This window comes from Argopecten irradians, chromosome 2 (assembly GCF_041381155.1).
Source record: "Argopecten irradians isolate NY chromosome 2, Ai_NY, whole genome shotgun sequence".
NCBI classification, from domain to species: Eukaryota; Metazoa; Mollusca; class Bivalvia; order Pectinida; family Pectinidae; genus Argopecten; species Argopecten irradians.
Window position 1 is genome coordinate 46,572,507 of NC_091135.1, and position 18,772 is coordinate 46,591,278.

Consider the following 18,772-nt stretch of genomic DNA (forward strand, 5'->3'; position numbering starts at 1 on the left):
AAAATTCATACCCATACACCTCGGTTCTGCGCATGCGGACTTCAGTCTGAAATGTGTTGTGCGGGGAAATGGCGACCGCCAATTTTATCGACGACTTGATTACCTCTGAGATTGATGAAAGTGCCGTTAGTGCCTTAGTTGGTGCATTAGAAGGACAGTTGGCTTCCCCTACACACAAGGATAACTCACAGTCGATATCAGAATCTTCTATAAATAATAATCATATCACTACAGCAAGCACTCCGGTAGCTTGCACTGCATCATCTTTCAACATTGTACAGACCACCAATGTAACACAGGGACTAAAAGGTTTGTCTTTACCAAATAGTGTGACTGTGAACTCTGTCACGAGTCCATTGGTGAAACTGACCCAATCAGACCCCCAGATCATTGGCATTAATTCTATAATAAACTCAAACAATGTTGCAGCATCCAATAACAATACTCAAAATAATAGGGAATCCCCTGTTCCAAACTCGAGCAGAGTTGTAAACAACCAGCATGCTGTAAGAATAGTGCCGAACTCTCAACCACTGGTGAATTCAAGAAGTTCCCCATTGCCACAAGCAGTTGTCAATTCCAATAGTTTAGTTACTACAAACCACGTTCAGAGTGCAAATTCACCACAAATAGATCTAAATAGGACTACCCATTCTCCCAATGTGAATGCAAGAATTGTTATTTCAAAACCAGGTGAAACAGTAGTTGATCAGAAATCTGTGATAATACCGCATGTTACATCAAGTGCTGGAGGGATCACGATTCCACAACAATTTTCTAGTCAGCAGGATGTAGTGTTAAAACCAGGACAAATTATTTTGAAACATGACCAAGCTAATGCTGGGAATATAAATGCTCTAAAACAAGAACGTATAACAACTATCAAACAAGAAGGCTCTATGAGCTCGCAACAGCATAACCAGTTTTTAATAAAAAACGAACAACAAACGACGAGAAGTCCAATTTCAAATGTGAAACATGAAGGCACACCAACAATTCAGACTATACAGACAGTTCATGGAGCACAACATATACAAACGGGATCTGCACCTACTGTGGCTGGGAGTCAAATAACACAGGCAACTAATGTTCATATAGTAAATGCACCAATTAAAGGTGGTGTAGCAGGGAACCCAAGTGTTATTACAGTTAGAACTCCTGGACAATCACAGTCTGGTCAAGTAGTGATGCGTCAACAAACGCCACAATCAAGTGGCGTGCCTATGCACGTGGTTAGTGTCAGTGGTTCAAATGTGGTGCCAAGATTCACGAACAGTAAGGGAGCAGTAGCACGGGTCGCAACAACAGCTTCTCCTGTACGGCAGCAGCAAATCAACATTGCACCCCGACCAGGAACGACAGCGGTAAGAAAACTATGAAAGTAACAATCATGTTGCAACTTGTGACAATTTTTCTTTTAAGGTTGCAATACTGTCTATGAAAAATGAATTCATTTAATTGGTAGCTAAATTTTACATTTGGATTGTCAATATTTATGATATATTTAATCTTATGTTTTATAGTTATAGTTTGATCTTTATAGTTTTGACTTTAAACATATGTAATTAGATCGTTACAAATGATATCGATGTATTAACGATTTTCATCTTCGATACGATATAGATATAGATATAGAATCCTATTTTCCAAAATCGATACAAACCGAAATTGTACTTTTTGACTACCTATGAACTAGTAATGTTGGAATTCAAATGCCGACAAATAATGTAATTTTTTTTTTACAGTTAACCAACTGTATATATTTTGTAAGGTTCCTGATCATTTTAACTCAGTGAATTTTTCACATTTACCATGAAATATATATCAAATACTCAGCAATAGTTCCGAATGACATGCATTGTTTTCGTTCATAAACCCAATGTGTAATACACAAAATAACCATTCCAGATTTCATCTTTTTCTCAACAACACTATTGTTTCCCTATATACTCCAAATTGTTATATTTTCTTTTCGATATATTGATACATAAAGTTTATATCAATGACAGCTCTAAATTAGAGATATTTTGAGAAAACAGATTTTGTATCCAATATCAGTTATCTGTGGCAATAGTTGGGATTTATCATAAATAGGTCATAGTTTCCAGTCACCATGGATATAATGGTAAGCTTGAAATGGTACAGTTATTAGGCTGCAGTTATTATTTGAATTATAAATTGCATCTGTCAAGAATATATGAAATACTTTTGCAGATTTCAAATGTTGTCCATTGACCTCAAACTAACTAGGTCATGGGGTCAAATGAGGACAAGTGAAGATGAATACTAAAAGGAATCACAGAGTATATCGTGTGAAACCAGTAAATTATTTTGAAGAGCTGTGATGGTTTGCACGTTTAACCAATATTCCATTTAGGATATATGAAGCTTTATCATATTCATTGTTGATGCCGGAGACCCATATTAGTTATTAGTATTAAACTGTCATAGTGGTGTCCAATGATGTGTCATATTAGCTATTTTGCCACAGATATAAGATCCTATTTATCGCCATATTTTTGTCATGACCAGATTTAGAGTGTACAGGTATAGTACATTTCGCAACAGTTATACAATATAAATGATGTTAAACTGACTATAGCTATTTATGTAGCCTGCCTGCAGCTGGTCAATATATATATATACATGAATATACCCTGATGTAGGTTTTCTGCATCTCAGACTGAAAGTGACAAAAAGTTTTTATTATTGACATCATAACTTATGAAAGGAAATTTCTCAAATCAATCGAGTGTCAAATTATAAAATGACATTTAGTCACATAGAATTAAAAAAATGTATTTAAATTTGAAAGAATCCATCCCCAGTTTAGATCTTAAGTAAAATTAAACTGGAGGTGCACATGAAATCCTGGATCATAATTATAATGAAATTGGTAAGAGACTAGGAGTTAGTTTAAAAGATACCTAACTGTATCTACCATGGTAATGATATTGTATTATAATTACAGGGAACTATTACCCTGCCTACGGGGATGCTGCCGCCTGGTGGGATGTTGGTGAAGAATGAACAAGGCCAGTTTGTCATTGTCACCGCAAACCAGGGAGGTGTACAGCAGGCTGTGTCCACGACAATGGTCAGTTCTACAACAGGGCATCGCATACAGTATGTCAGGGTATGTATAATGCAGGCCTACCAGCTTCAGCAACTTTAGAAATAAAAATATTATTTATCAGAAATCGTGACGGCCAAAGATGAGTCAAAGTGGTATGTGTATGTAAAACATTTGCTTAAATATCAAAGTGCAATATCATTTTGGAGATTCAAAATTATTTTTATATTCCATTGAATTAACAAATGAAATCCTTTAAAGAAATTTCAAGCTGCCACTTTAATGCTATTTAATATCATACACCTTTATTAATTAGTTGATGAATTCTTCTAATGTTGTGATAATCAGTTTCTCAATTTGAACAATAAGATAAGAGCAGGAAGATTCAGACACTCAGATTGGCAATTTCCATGATGTAAGCAATTCCTTGTATTAAAAGATTGATATCTACTAGATTTATTAAAAAGGTTTGTCTGATGTTACTTTCTCGCTTTTATTTTCTTGTCGTTTGAGTTTCTACTGCTCAAAACAGAATACATCATATTTCCAAATTTGATTGCTGTATTTCTGTATTTTAATATGACTATGTTAACATTCACATTGTAGCCCCCGACCACAGTCCAGACACATGCACGGCCTCCCACCACCCACAGCCAAATAGTCACCATCCAACATCCATCTGGTACCTCAATAGCAGGCCAACCTCAGACAGTACTTCGTCAGACCATCCCGTCCTCTGGAGCCCCTGCACTCGTGACTACAGCCTCAAGTCAGGTTGTGCAAACTGTTGTCCGGACTACCACCCCGACAATGGCACCAAACACCTCAACAGGCCCTGGTACAAGTAAGTGGGGTAGAATATCTTTATTTATTTTGTTTATGAAGGCATAAACCTGTCATATCATTATGAGTTTTAGTACTGATGTTTGAACTATGTTTGAACTTTTACTTGACTGAAACAGTTTAGAGACTTTACCAAACCATCAAATTTACTGAACCCCCTGGATTGAAATAGGAGTGATCGTTACCATAGACTATGTTATTTATATTACCATTTGATTATGACTCCTTCTCAAAGAGATAAATTAATAGTGAGAAAATGTTGTTGGAGATGATAATGCTTAATTTAATCGCCTCAAAAATTAGTTTGATTACAGTTAAAGGTTTTTCATATTGATGACATAATGCAGTAAAGATGAATTTGATGTAATTTCTCATTTTTTGGGTGTTTTTTTGTTTTTGTTTTCAGACCAAAGTTCTGGTCAAGGCCATCAACAGCCTTTAGATAATGTGAAAAAATGTAAAAACTTCCTCTCAACACTGCTGAAGCTGGCATCCGGACAGCCCAAAGAAACCGTAAAGAATGTCCGAGAGCTCATCCAGGGTCTTATTGTAAGATCATTTTGAAAATTGCCTTTTTATTTGAAATGCAATTTCTATAGTATAACTGCATTTATTGAATTATTACATTTATCAAAGAACAGTTGGGTACATCTTGAGCAATAGAATAGGAAATATTTAAATTTCAAGCTTATATTATACAATCCTTGAACTTTGTTTACATTATGTACTATTCCTGAAATGAGATTACAGATTCTATTATTATAAGATATACATTCATGGTTTTAAAAAAATGTATGTCATTAAATGAACAGGAATAACTTTGAATATTTTGTACTTTAACAGGATGGAAAAGTAGAGCCTGAGGCTTTCACGGAAAGACTACAGGCAGAACTTAAATCATCACCGCAGCCATACCTAGTCCCCTTCTTAAAGGTAACTTCATCCCAAAGTGCTAGCTTAAATAATATCAACAGCGATACCTTGTTCCCTTCCCCGAATGTCCCCATCTCTGAATGCTAGTATCCATACCTGTCCCCATTCCTGAAAGCAAACATCCATACCTTGTCCCCATCCCTGAACACTAACAACCATACCTTGTCACCCATCTCTGAATGCTAACAGCCATACCTAGTCCCCATCCCTGAACACGTATAGTCATACAAAGTCCCCATCCCTGAATGCTAACAGCCATACCTAGTCCCCATCCCTGAACACGTATAGTCATACAAAGTCCCCATCCCTGAATGTTAACAGCCATACCTTGTCCCCATCCCCGAATGCTAACAGCCATACCTAATCCTTATCCCATAATGTTAATAACCATACCTAGTCCCCATCCCTGAACACTTACAGTTATACATAGTCCCCACCCCTGAAAGTTAACAGCCATACATTGTCCCCATCCCTGAATGCTAACAGCCATACCTAATCCTTATCCCATAATGTTAACAACCATACCTAGTCCCCATCCCTGAACACTAACAGCCATACATAGTCCCCATCCCTGAATATAAATTATAATATGTTAACAACCATTCCTAGTCCCCATCCCCGAACACTAACAGCCATACATAGTCCCCATCCCTGAATGTAAATTATAATATGTAAACAACCATACCTAGTCCCCATCCCTGAATGCTAACAGCCATACATAGTCCCCATCCGTGAATGTAAAATTATTTTAACAGCCATACCTAGTCCCCATCCCTGAATGCTAACAGCCATACCTTGTCCCAAATCCCAGAATGCTTATATCCTTATCCTTCCTTTAAGGTAATCTCATCCCTGAATGCTAATTATTTTGGGATTCTTTTATTTTTTATCTAATTATTATGCCATTGATACCATTCCCCTGAACTGTATGTATAAGTCTAACTAAATGTCAATTGAAAGTTCTACATAGCTATGGAGTATTTCAAATTACCTTGTTTGTGATAAAGCATTACTGTTAGTATAGGTATACATGTTATGTGATTTCAGAAAAGTCTGCCTCTGTTGCGGAAGTCGCTAATACAGAACAAGATGTCTATAGAAGGAGTAAGGGCACCTCCATTGTCTGTCCTGCAGCAAAATGTGATAATTCCTACAGCAGCAACATCGATGGGACAAATACCAAACCAGATCCCTCATGTAAGTCCTTCCAGTTTAACAAACATTTCTTAACTTTAAAAAAAATTCCCCATAGACATTTGAGAAACATTAGAGAAGTTATAGTAAGTTCCTTAACTTCTGCAATGCTTTCCTGAAAATTATAAGTAAATGAGTTTCTTTGTTCATTTTATGCCTCAACCATTGATTTTTGTTCATTTTACTTTATAAATTTTAATACCTTTGAATGGAAAAGGTATTAAATTTGCATACATAAAACATCCGATATGGCTGTCACAACTTTTAATAAGCTGAAATTATATACAGTTCTAGAAAGCATTTATAAGACATGCATATTCCACCACTATATGAGATATAATAGATGTATGCTTTTGAACATTAAAATATTTCATTTTACAAGAAGGATCAGGAGCCTTGTATTCTTGGACAAATAATCAAAAACTGTAAAAAAAAATCTGTGGTGAAAGTAGAAAATGCGTTTTGAAATAAATTGATAAATTTTGTATTTAAAAGGAAGTCTTGTAGTTTTTTTGAAAACATTATTGTATGTATTCTTTAGCTTTTGAATACAGCCAAAAGTCAACAAGGGATGATACAGGTGCAGCAGATACAAAAAAGTGTAGCTCACCATAGGGGCAGCATACCAAAGACGGTGACCGTGGCAGGGCGTGGCCCAGGGGCTCACCACGGGGTACAGGGCATTCCTACAGTCAGTACAGTACCAGGACAAACAAAATCACATGGCAGCACAGCGGGCCACCGCGAAAAACCCAAATATGACTCCCTCAAGTTAGTATATTGAATTAGATTTACAAAAAAATTTAAATGCTCTTTCATATAGTCTTTTTGAAACTTTCCTGATTCCTAGATGCTAACTTTTATTTCTTTCGAAATTGATTAAGCAGTAATTAGGGCCCATCTTCTATGCTCCAAAATACTACAAAAAATTTACCTGTAAGGGAATATGTGTATTATTATATATCTCATGTTTTTTCAAAAGTATGACAACCAATCGTTTTAAGGTTCAATGTATTAAATGCATGCTGTCCTTTTCTTTTTTATAGAGATGATGATGACATCAATGATGTGGCAACTATGGGTGGTGTGAACCTATCAGAAGAAACCAAAAATATCCTGGCCACAAATGCAGACTTCATTGGAACACAGATACGATCTTGTAAAGATGAAGCGTTTCTCCACCATTCAACCTTACAAAGTCGGATCAGTGCTATAGGTAATCATAAACCATCAATAGCTAGGACACAATGTTCAATATTTTGCAGCAGATTTAGAAAAATGACTGGTAAATTCTTTTGCAGCAAAAACAAAAAAGCTTAATTCCGGCATACCTACAAGCCATACACTAATTTCGCAAAACTTTCTATTATTTACTATATAGGATATTTCTGTAGGCTTTCTATCTTTGATACATGATTTTACTATATAGGATATTTCTGTAGGCTTTCTATCTTTGATACATGATTTTACTATATAGGATATTTCTGTAGGCTTTCTATCTTTGATACATGATTTTACTATATAGGATATTTCTGTAGGCTTCCTATCTTTGATACATGATTTTACTATATAGGATATTTCTGTAGGCTTCCTATCTTTGATGCATGACGCTGTTTATTTAGGTTGTTACATTATTATCTACCTTACAGTCAGTTATTCAAATACGTCAAAATAAATGAGAAATTTAGATTTGAACAGCTTCAAATTTTTGTGAGCTTGCTATATATACATGATTCAACCATTTCTCAATATTTTGTTGATGAAATTTATACAATAATAAATGTTCCATGAAACCACGAAAATCACCAGTTATGATTGTGTTCTTTTGTGTTCATAGCCAAGAAACATGGTGTAGATGAAGTGTCCTCAGACGTCATCAATCTAGTATCTCACGCTGCTCAGGAACGGATGCGAGATGTTTTAGAAAAGTTAGCAACAATAGCAGAACATAGAATAGAAATTTATAAAGTAAGTATTAACAATGTAATATATAGCAGATTTGTAGAGTTATTGTGTTACCGTAAAAACTTTTTTTCTGTACAAAAATAAAATTTGAAGTTGGGGGTGCGCAAATTACATTGATAGAGTAGTTTTAAAAAATTTACGGGGAAAAAATCTGTCCATTCTGAGGGGCTGGCGATCTATGAATGTTGCGGTACCGCTCTGTGTATAGTAGCCATTTTATATAATAAAAGGTAACAATGATTGTAAAAACAATGCCTCACCTATTATAGTGGGTTATCTATGGCTAATTAAAGTGTTAAGTTATGACCACGATGTCTTGTTTATAATTTGCCCGAGAATTTCAATGGCGACTGACTGAGAGCATGGCTTCTACTGACAGCAAGAGATGTATACCCTGTACACCTCGTAGTGTAATGGGACAGCCACAATCAGTGGCTTTGGCCGGGTCAATGTAGTTTACCTGTATTTTTTTAGGGGAGAGAGGCTATAGAGAGAGTCTGTAGAGAGTGTGTGTGTGTATACACAAACATGTTTACCCCGGCTGCAGGCCGTGTGCAAAAAAGTCAAAACACACGTGGGATTTATAAGATGCCTAAACTGACCTATATTTAGGACTTTCAATAATTGGTTTGCAATTGCATTACTGCAGAATTAACAAGCTACAAGATTAGTGACATTTTCAACCGTTTTGGTGTATATAATTAGCCTTTAGCTTTGCACATGAAACTCCGTAGGGCCCGACTGCAGGCCGTGTGCAAAAAGTCAAAACACACGTGGGATTTATAAGATGCCTAAACTGACCTATATTTAGGACTTTCAATAAGTGGTTTGCAATTTTATTACTGCAGAATTAACAAGCTACAAGGTTAGTGACATATTCAATCGTATTGATAAATATAATTAGCCATCAGCTTGGATCTGGTACCGTACAGGTAGTGAGTTTACTCACAATGTGATTGTTGCAAGCTAACGTATCTGCTAGCCGATTGCTGTTGATTGTTAATGATCTCAAACACACTAATTACTTATTGTGACAATTTTAAACAAATAGATTCTAATCTTTTTGAATATTCCTGTTTACTATTCATGTGTAATATCTCAAAACATTGACATGTGCAAGGCGTACGGCGAACCGGACCGCCGATGTTTTGGACATCTGCAAGATATTTTAGTTTCAGGTTACGGTGGCCAATAAAAGAAAACAAACACAATGTGGTTTTAATATATGTTATTTCTTCATAATACAACACTTCTTTGTGCAAGTTTTCAAGCATTTCTAGGGAATATTTTGCATTGAAATTGTCACCTTCATACATCGATTTTGGGACTCCCTGGACATTGTTTTTCCCAAAAAAAATTTGATGCGCAAAATATACTGATAGTAGATTTTTTTCAGCATTTTCAGCTTTAAAAAGTACCTGCGCAAATTACACTGGTGCGCACATAATACAAGTTTTTACGGTACATGGAATAGTTTGATATTTAATGTCACAAACCTTTCTAATAGCTGGATATAGCAAGAGATTCTGAAATCAAATTTAATGTCAATGAGAATGTACTTTAATAATGATTCTAAAATGTTTTCATTAGGAGCTTTAGAAGTTGTAGCTAAAACTTTCTTTTTTTGATCATTTAGTGTCTGTACGTAATTTCTTTTAGATGAATGAAAGGTTTGATTTTAATCTCTGTACCTAATTTCTTTCAGATGAATGGTAGGTTTGATTTTAATCTCTGTACCTAATTTCTTTCAGATGAATGATAGGTTTGATTTTAATCTCTGTACCTAATTTCTTTCAGATGAATGATAGGTTTGATTTTAATCTCTGTACCTAATTTCTTTCAGATGAATGATAGGTTTGATTTTAATCTCTGTACCTAATTTCTTTCAGATGAATGATAGGTTTGATTTTAATCTCTGTACCTAATTTCTTTCAGATGAATGATAGGTTTGATTTTAATCTCTGTACCTTATTTCTTTCAGATGAATGATAGGTTTGATTTTAATCTCTGTACCTTATTTCTTTCAGATGAATGATAGGTTTGATTTTAATCTCTGTACCTAATTTCTTTCAGATGAATGATAGGTTTGATTTTAATCTCTGTACCTAATTTCTTTCAGATGAATGATAGGTTTGATTTTAATCTCTGTACCTAATTTCTTTCAGATGAATGATAGGTTTGATTTTAATCTCTGTACCTTATTTCTTTCAGATGAATGATAGGTTTGATTTTAATCTCTGTACCTAATTTCTTTCAGATGAATGATAGGTTTGATTTTAATCTCTGTACCTAATTTCTTTCAGATGAATGATAGGTTTGATTTTAATCTCTGTACCTTATTTCTTTCAGATGAATGATAGGTTTGATTTTAATCTCTGTACCTAATTTCTTTCAGATGAATGATAGGTTTGATTTTAATCTCTGTACCTTATTTCTTTCAAATGAATGATAGGTTTGATTTTAATCTCTGTACCTAATTTCTTTCAGATGAATGATAGGTTTGATTTTAATCTCTGTACCTAATTTCTTTCAGATGAATGATAGGTTTGATTTTAATCTCTGTACCTAATTTCTTTTAGATGAATGATAGGTTTGATTTTAATCTCTGTACCTAATTTCTTTCAGATGAATGATAGGTTTGAAGTCACAAAGGATGTTAAGTCTCAGTTAAAATTTATAGAAGAACTAGACAAATTAGAAAAGAAACGACACGAGGAACAGGAGTGGGAAAAAATAATGAAGGCAGCCAAGGTATAAATATAGTCCTAAAGTTTATCCATATACGGGGTACAACATATGTGATAAATGATATCCACATGTAATTTGTGTAGAGTTACTGTCAGATGCATGTACACAGCTAAGCTATTTGTATATGGGTTGGTATTTAAACAAAAATTTGTATATGGGTTGGTATTTAAACAAAAATTTGTATATGGGTTGGTATTGAAACAAAAATTTGTATATGGGTTGGTAGTGAAACAAAAATTTGTATATGGGTAAGTAGTGAAACAAAAATTTGTTTATGGGTTAGTAGTGAAACAAAAATTTGTATATGGGTTAGTAGTGAAACAAAAATTTGTATATGGGTTGGTAGTGAAACAAAAATTTGTATATGGGTTAGTAGTGAAACAAAAATTTGTATATGGGTTGGTAGTGAAACAGAAATTTGTATATGGGTTAGTAGTGAAACAAAAATTTGTATATGGGTTAGTAGTGAAACAAAAATTTGTATATGGGTTAGTAGTGAAACAAAAATTTGTATATGGGTTAGTAGTGAAACAAAAATGTACATTTATTTTTCACCCATGGTGTTAAATTTCTTGTTTTTTACATGGAAAGCTTAGTAGGTTTTCAGTCTAACAACCTATATTGCTCTTAAAGATGCTCCACCGCTGACAAATAGAATTTTTGCACTATCAAAAGCAGGAGCAGATGATTTAGTATTTTTCTTCAGTTACAAAAGTTACTTACTTTACATCATTACCACCATTCAAAAGTTTGAGATTCTAATTTTACTTCGAGTTAAAAGTATGAAAAATATTTAATTGCATCCCGAAAAAATTCCGTGGCACTATATCCTATATGGAATGAAGTACTGATTGGGCATGCACCAAAGGTGAATTTGATTATTTTATATTATTTTTGTGTTAGTTAGACATAAATACACACGATTAAACACCAATTCTTGTTCAAATGATGAATATCATTTATGCTCTGTCGGCGGTGGAGCATCTTTAAGCTAGCCTACGTACCCTTCTTAGTTAAACCCCTTGGGTACTTCTATCTAGGCCAATTAGCATCAAAGATTGAGGTATAGATGTTGAGAAATATTCCTTACATTGTAAATATGTAGAAACTTTGGCTTGGTTCAAGATTCCTTTAATTGGGTACATTTTGATATTGTACATTGTTTGAAGTTGAATTCATTAATTATCTTTGATATATGCATACAATTATATGAGTTAATTTGTTGGCAGAGCCGATCAAAACATGAAGACCCAGAACAGCAAAAAATTAAACAAAAGGCCAAAGAGGTAAGTCTTACTTTGAATATTTTTTGGTTTGATTGTTCTATCACCAGATTTTTTGTGTTCATTTGGATAATGTCAACAAACTTTATAACTAACCATTGCTACAGTTTAGGTTTGAAGAAAGCATTTCCTATATAACTTTACATTCAAATGACTTCTTCTTAATAACCGAAAGGCCCAGGGTACTGATATTTGGCTTGTAGCATGCTGAGATGAAGGGCTACCAAGTTTGTTCAAATGAATGACCTTGACCTTCATTTAAGGTCACAGGGGTCAAATAGGCTAAAAATCCTTTAACCAACTTCTTGTGAATAACTAAGAGGCCTAGAGACCTGATATTGGGCCTGTAACGTGCATGGATGAAGGGCTATCAAGTTTGTTTAAATGAATGACCTTGATCTTCATTCAAGGTCACAGGGGTCAAAAAGGCTAAAATCTTTAAACAACTTCTTCTCAAGAACCAGAAGGCCCAGGGTACTGATTTTGGGCCTGCAGCATGCTGGGATGAAGGGCTACCAAGTTTGTACAAATGAATGACCTTGACCTTCATTCAATGTCACATGGGCTCAAATAGGTTAAGATCTTTAAACGACTTCTTGGTAATAACTAGGAGGCCTAGAGACCTGATATTCGGCCTGTAGCATGCTGGGATGAAGGGTTACCAAGTTTGTTCAAATGAATGACCTTGATCTTCATTCAAGATCACAGGGGTCAAATATGCTAAAATCTTTAAACGACTACGTTGTATTGTGCTAGTAGTCAGATAACCATTAAGGCCCATGGGCCTCTTGTGATCTTTAAAACTTTAGCAACCTTAAGATTGTAAATAATTTACTTTACTGTTTGTTCTTGTACATAGTTACAACAAGCTGAGATAGAGCGAATGAGGCAAGAGGAGGCAAACTTAACAGCATTAGCAGCAATAGGACCTCGGAAGAAACGCAAAACGGATTTCGGGGAGTCCAGTCAGGTAAACAGCAAACTTAATTATTGGTACACGTTTCATCATATCAAAGCTGAAATCCTGGATTTCTTCCATCTTGATCACAAGGCTTGGCACATCTATCTGAAATTAAGATAAAAAAGTGTATTTTGTGAACCAATGTGAAAAGAATAAGCATGATCACTAATTACACATTCAAACAATATCCATCTTACATTATTTGAAGGTCACAGTTCTGTTTGAAATAATAAGTTTTACACATAATATTGGAATTCCTTGAGAGCTTATTTTAGTTTAAAAAAATTAAATCCAAGACTCTAAATTAAAAGACCGATCTCCATAATTCATTTTCATTTCTGTTACAATACTCCAATCTATTTCAGTATGTTTCATCTGAAATTTACAAATGTATTACCACATATTTGAGGTTCAGAATTATGACTGTTTTATTAAAATATTGACATTTGTATAGCCCAGGATTTAGTAAACCAATTCATTCCAATGATGGGTTGGTTTCCTTCCATGAGTGCTAGTGTTGGATGAAATATTAATGTTTTCATGTTGCCGTCCACAGGGAAGCTCAGGAGGGTTGAATCTGTCCAATGGTTTGGGATCATCATCATCAAGATCTGTAAGTAGATCAACTCTTTCACTGTACTGAAAAATAATTCTAAAAGAATTAGTATTTGTAAATTTTTCATCGATTTTATAACTGAAAAGTTAAAATTGATATAATAAGTTGAGATTTTGAATGTTAATACCTTACTTCCTCATATGATGTGTTAAATCTGTTCTAGCTTATTTTTGTTTGGAAATAATTCTATTAAAATAATATCACAAGGAATATTCAACAGTTATAAAAAGATGACACATGTGTTTATAAAACTAAAGCTTTACTTTTGTTTTTGCAGACATCTCGACCACGGATTAAAAGGGTTACTTTAAGAGATGTCCTCTTCTTTATGGAACAAGAACGATCTTTGTGCAAGTCAAAGGTTCTCTATAAGACATTCCTAAAATGAGGATATGCTGTAGTTAGGACCTGGTTATAACCAATGGAATAGTTTTATCCGTCTCTGTGAGGCGGAGTGTGTGAAGCTTTATAAAGTGCTATATTATACACGGTATAATGTGCTGCTTACACGAGAGTGCTACAGAGATGTCTCAGACAGGGTGTACATCCATGTCACCACACTGTGTCTCTACACAGTATCACCTCTACAGCCATCAGCCGGGACAAGAGATACAGTAAGGAACACTGCCATGTTTCCTTCGTCGATTGCTCAGAAATATATTCTGATTGGACAAGATCCATTTGGCATCAGGAACTCGTATTCCTAGATCTGATGTGTCTGTCAAAGACGCAAAAACAGTCGTCGCCAAGATGACTTAACACAGATGTTTTTACATCATTGTGCTGAGTAAAAGCATTCTTGAGTGCATCAATGATCGTCAGGGTAGTCCCAGCCAGTTTTAAGCTGTTACATGGGAAGGAGGAGGCAACTCTTGTCAGATATATTGGGTAGATTTCCTCTCTGGGAAAAAGAGGGAAAAAAAGAAATGTGAAGGCTGCATACACAGAATAAGAAACCTCTAATTTCTTCTGGAAGAATGATTGGTATTAGAATACCTAGAGTGAAATGTTGATGTAGCCAACCAGCTCCAACCAAGAGATTGAAGTCAACATTGGAAGGTATATGAAAATATTTTAATATGTGCCACTATGTGATGAAGGAGAGCTCCAAGAATGAGACTGTTGTAACAGATAAGATTGATGGAGCATAGAGTGAAATCACTGAGATGACTTCAATGGTATTAGAAGGAACTCATACTGAGGCATAAACAGACAGGAACTTGTACTAATCAGAGCTGATACTTTTAATGGATTGCTGATGTAAACTGGACTGTTACACATGTACATTGGAACTAACATTAAATTGAATGAGGCAAAGGGACGTTGAATCCTATTGAAAATGGATGGCTGATTTGAGTAGCACAGCTTCAGGGATGAAGAACCTGGCTCAGATAAGGAGCTTTGTGTGATAACTGTGATGTACTGTATTTATCTAGTAAAAGCTGAACTTGTGATAAGTGTAGCGGGTGTACGTGTCAGAAGCATTCAGCATTATAGGAGGCAGTGCTTCAGGTTTTCTGTTAACCAAAGACTGTGATGAGGGAGAGAAGGTGATGGTCACATGCTGTTGTGATGGATGGTATGGATGACCCATCTCCTCTGGACAGAAACTTATATAATTATAGACAATGTGACATATTGATGTCATAGGGAATTGCCAAATGTTAACATGGGCTAATTACACAGAACAACATTGCTGAGGTAGAACGTCAGTACTACAGCTTGCTGTTATGAAACAACTTCTTTGCTGGAATGAACTGAAGAAAATCTGGCTTGAAGTACAGAATGAACACTGAATGTTGTGATAAAGATTGTGACAATTGAGCAATATGCTGAAGTTCCGAGAGATCTTGTTTCCAAAACGCTTGTGTTTTGAATTTTGAAAGATTCTAGATTTTACATACAGGAATTGATTCTGCAAGCAGAAGCTATTGCAGGAAAATGAAAGACTATTATTGAAATAGTGAGTTATGGACTTGAGGATTCACTGTAAAAGGTTAAAGGTTTGTTAGCGGATCTAGTTAATTATTGGGGTCAGTTAGTGCTACTATATGTTGGTTGTTGGTCATTTATTGATATGTGATGGCTTTGTTGGTGGCTAGTGTGGTGTGATCCTTCATTGCCATATGATCATGTGTGTGCGTGTGAGTGAGAACTATATCTAGCTACCATTCCATTATCTGAAACAAAGAAAAAACTTAATTGTATTAGGTAATATAATTATTCAGTATAAATATATACTCAGACCTTGCTCAAACATGTAAATAATAATACAAATATTTGTATAAAGAATAAAACAATAAGTTTTGTTATTTTCAAGAGATATTTATTAATCTTGTGAATAATATTTTTTCAGACTGAATTAAAGAAGCGTTATAAGTGTACGGTTTTCTAGGTATAAACATATATGTATGGTCTGCTATATATATATAGACTTGAATACCCAGACTGATATAAAGAGCAAGGTCAAAGTGCTTTCTGTGTTGGGGTCATATTTCCCAAAATTATATTTCTGGAAATTTGCAAAAGTATTTTAAACAGATAATATAAGCAGAGCTTTGAAATTTGTACAGAAAATCCATTTTGTGCCAATTCGAACTTTCAGAAGCAGAACAATTCTAGCGTCAGAAGCAATATATCATATTGTAATTTATGCATTTGGTATGTAATGTGAAATTTCAATTGGCCAGATAAGGGAAAATGTGTGTAGTTCTGACCCCATATATTTAAAAGCAGATCTAGGGCAATGAAAAAATACCTCATTTGGTGCGAGTGGAACAGAAATGCAATGAAGTTTATTGTTACACAAGAGATTCATCTGAATCTCTCTCAACAATTACAAAAAGAAAGCTGAATGTTAAATCATGTATATCACTAGCAGCGATATAATAGTGAAAGTATATATATGTGTCACAATTTTGTCGACTAATATTAGCAGGAAAGGGCAGTGCCAATCCCTGCAAGGCAGCAGTCAACCATGACCTTTGGTGACCTAATTAACACCATATGGCCTTGGTTTGACCTTTAAACCTACACATCATGTCAAACATTTTTTTGTTTAACATTGTTTTATCATATTAGACTGAGGTATGCATCTTGGTCATCACAAATTTAAGTATTTGTTGCTGACTTTGCTTTACATAATTATCATACTAGCTGTTACCATATAACCAAAATCATCATGACATTTTTATTACCTTACTCATTTGAACTCTTGAGTTTCTCATTGTAACTTCCCGGAGATTGATAGCCATCAATGTGATTGTGTTCAGAAGCTAGGTTCTCACTGAGTACAGGTGTCATAGAGAAATATCTACAAATATGTTTGATCATAGGAACCTGCAATGTTAGCCTCATAACACTGCTTCTGTTAATTTAGATACATGTGCATCTATGCTGAAGGCTTTATTTTTCATAAAAAAAATTAAGTTTTCTGACTCTTATGAATATGTGGTTAATTGATGCATCTGCAAACAGACATACAAATTTTTGTATGTCAAGTGAATTCAGAAGTTTTCCCTTCATACTACATTTTGTTGTCTTTGTTGCAAACTATCAAAACATAAATTACAACTGATCTCTTTGAAAATGAAACACTGTATCTTTCATTATGGGTTTTTGTATCAATTTGTAAGTGTTTTTCCTCTTTTTTTTCTCTTTTTCCACCTGTAAATCTCCCATCTCAGCCAATGATTACCCATTTATAGTATTTTCCTGAATAGGATTTTAAATCCAACTACGGTATTTTTGCAAAAAAGTTTTAATATATAAGTTATTTCAACATTAGAATTTGGTCTAAAGATAATTTGCAGAGATGATTAATATAACAACCATAGTGCATATGTATATATATTTGAAAGGAATTTCCACAATGATCTCAAAACTTCTATGTAATCATTGACATGATTAATGTGAAAATCTTATTATTATGCCTAATGTGTGAGATGGAGATTATGGTTAGTATCAGGGAATCATAAAGGTACAAAACTTTAAGTAAAAGTTCCAAGAGAAAACTTAATTTGTTCTTGTAGTGATGTTCAGTTAATGAAAACTTGTATTTTTTAATTATTGAGAAATTGATTTCCTTCTGTAAGTATCCTATGAAATTATGTAATTGTGTTCAAATCTCTCCCACAACTATCACATGTTGAATCATTCTAACTTAACAAATGTGTTATTTCTTTTATATAGCTGTATTGTTCAAATGCCACAAAACCGTGCAGTCCATCGAACGCCAAACATTCATCCTCATGAAATGGGTTGTCTTTAATCCCATCAGCTGTTGTCAGTGTTTAGCACTTGACTTTGAATCTCATCAGTGCTTTAATTGGAATATTTTTATAAGACTGCTAGCAAGTCTCTGTATATCTGGCCTGTACATGGCTCTATTCCTTGGCTTCACATATTGGTATATAACTACCTCAGTTTTTAGGTAGTACATATGCAAATATCTTCCGCTTCATTTCATAGATTTTGTATTCTTGTATGGTAAATATTATGTTCAAATTTTTAACTTCTTGAAAATATTATTTTCATACATATATATATGTATATGAAATTTCAAATACTTAACAAGTATGGTTCGATTTAATCATGTTTATGTGTTATTAACCTAACAGTGTTTAATTCAGGTACTATATTTATCCAAACACATTTGAAAACAACCAGTACGTAAGCGTTTCTTTAAAATTTTATATAGGGTACACATACATGTATTTGTATAATAGTAATCATGTGAGAATTCAAATGAAGATTCAAATAGACATTGCTATAGAATACCTTTGTTGTAAGTTGATAGTTTTTAGGTCACCTGACCGTTAACATTTCCTTGTGAACGCGATAACTTGAGTAAATATAAACTGTGCTTAAAGAAACTTTGTATGTAGACTAACATTGGAAAGATCTCGGACGACTTTGAAAATCAGCATGATTCGATAGTAATTTACAGAGTTATTGCCCTTTACTCTAATAATTATTATTAGACATTGTGAACACGATAACTTGAGTAAGTTCGATAACTTGAGTAAATACAAACTGAGCTTAATGGAACTTTGTATGCAGTCTAACATTGGGAATATCTCTGACAACTTTGAAAAATCAGCTTGATTCGAAGGTAATTTAAGGAGTTATTGCCCTTTTCACTAATAATTATTATT

The 18,772-nt window shown here is 34.3% G+C and overlaps 1 protein-coding gene across 1 annotated transcript; it reads left to right on the forward strand.

The window, feature by feature from the left end:
- The first annotated feature begins 56 nt into the window (after positions 1-56).
- Positions 57-17,899, forward strand: LOC138315692 (transcription initiation factor TFIID subunit 4-like). Its single transcript, XM_069256909.1, has 14 exons — positions 57-1,364; positions 2,972-3,136; positions 3,680-3,917; positions 4,323-4,465; positions 4,760-4,849; positions 5,897-6,046; positions 6,585-6,814; positions 7,090-7,259; positions 7,881-8,011; positions 10,634-10,759; positions 11,986-12,042; positions 12,899-13,009; positions 13,557-13,613; positions 13,894-17,899. Exons 1-14 carry the CDS (start codon positions 69-71, stop codon positions 14,002-14,004), a joined length of 3,075 nt encoding a protein of 1,024 aa, XP_069113010.1. The 5' UTR covers positions 57-68; the 3' UTR covers positions 14,005-17,899.
- The last annotated feature ends 873 nt before the right edge of the window (positions 17,900-18,772 follow it).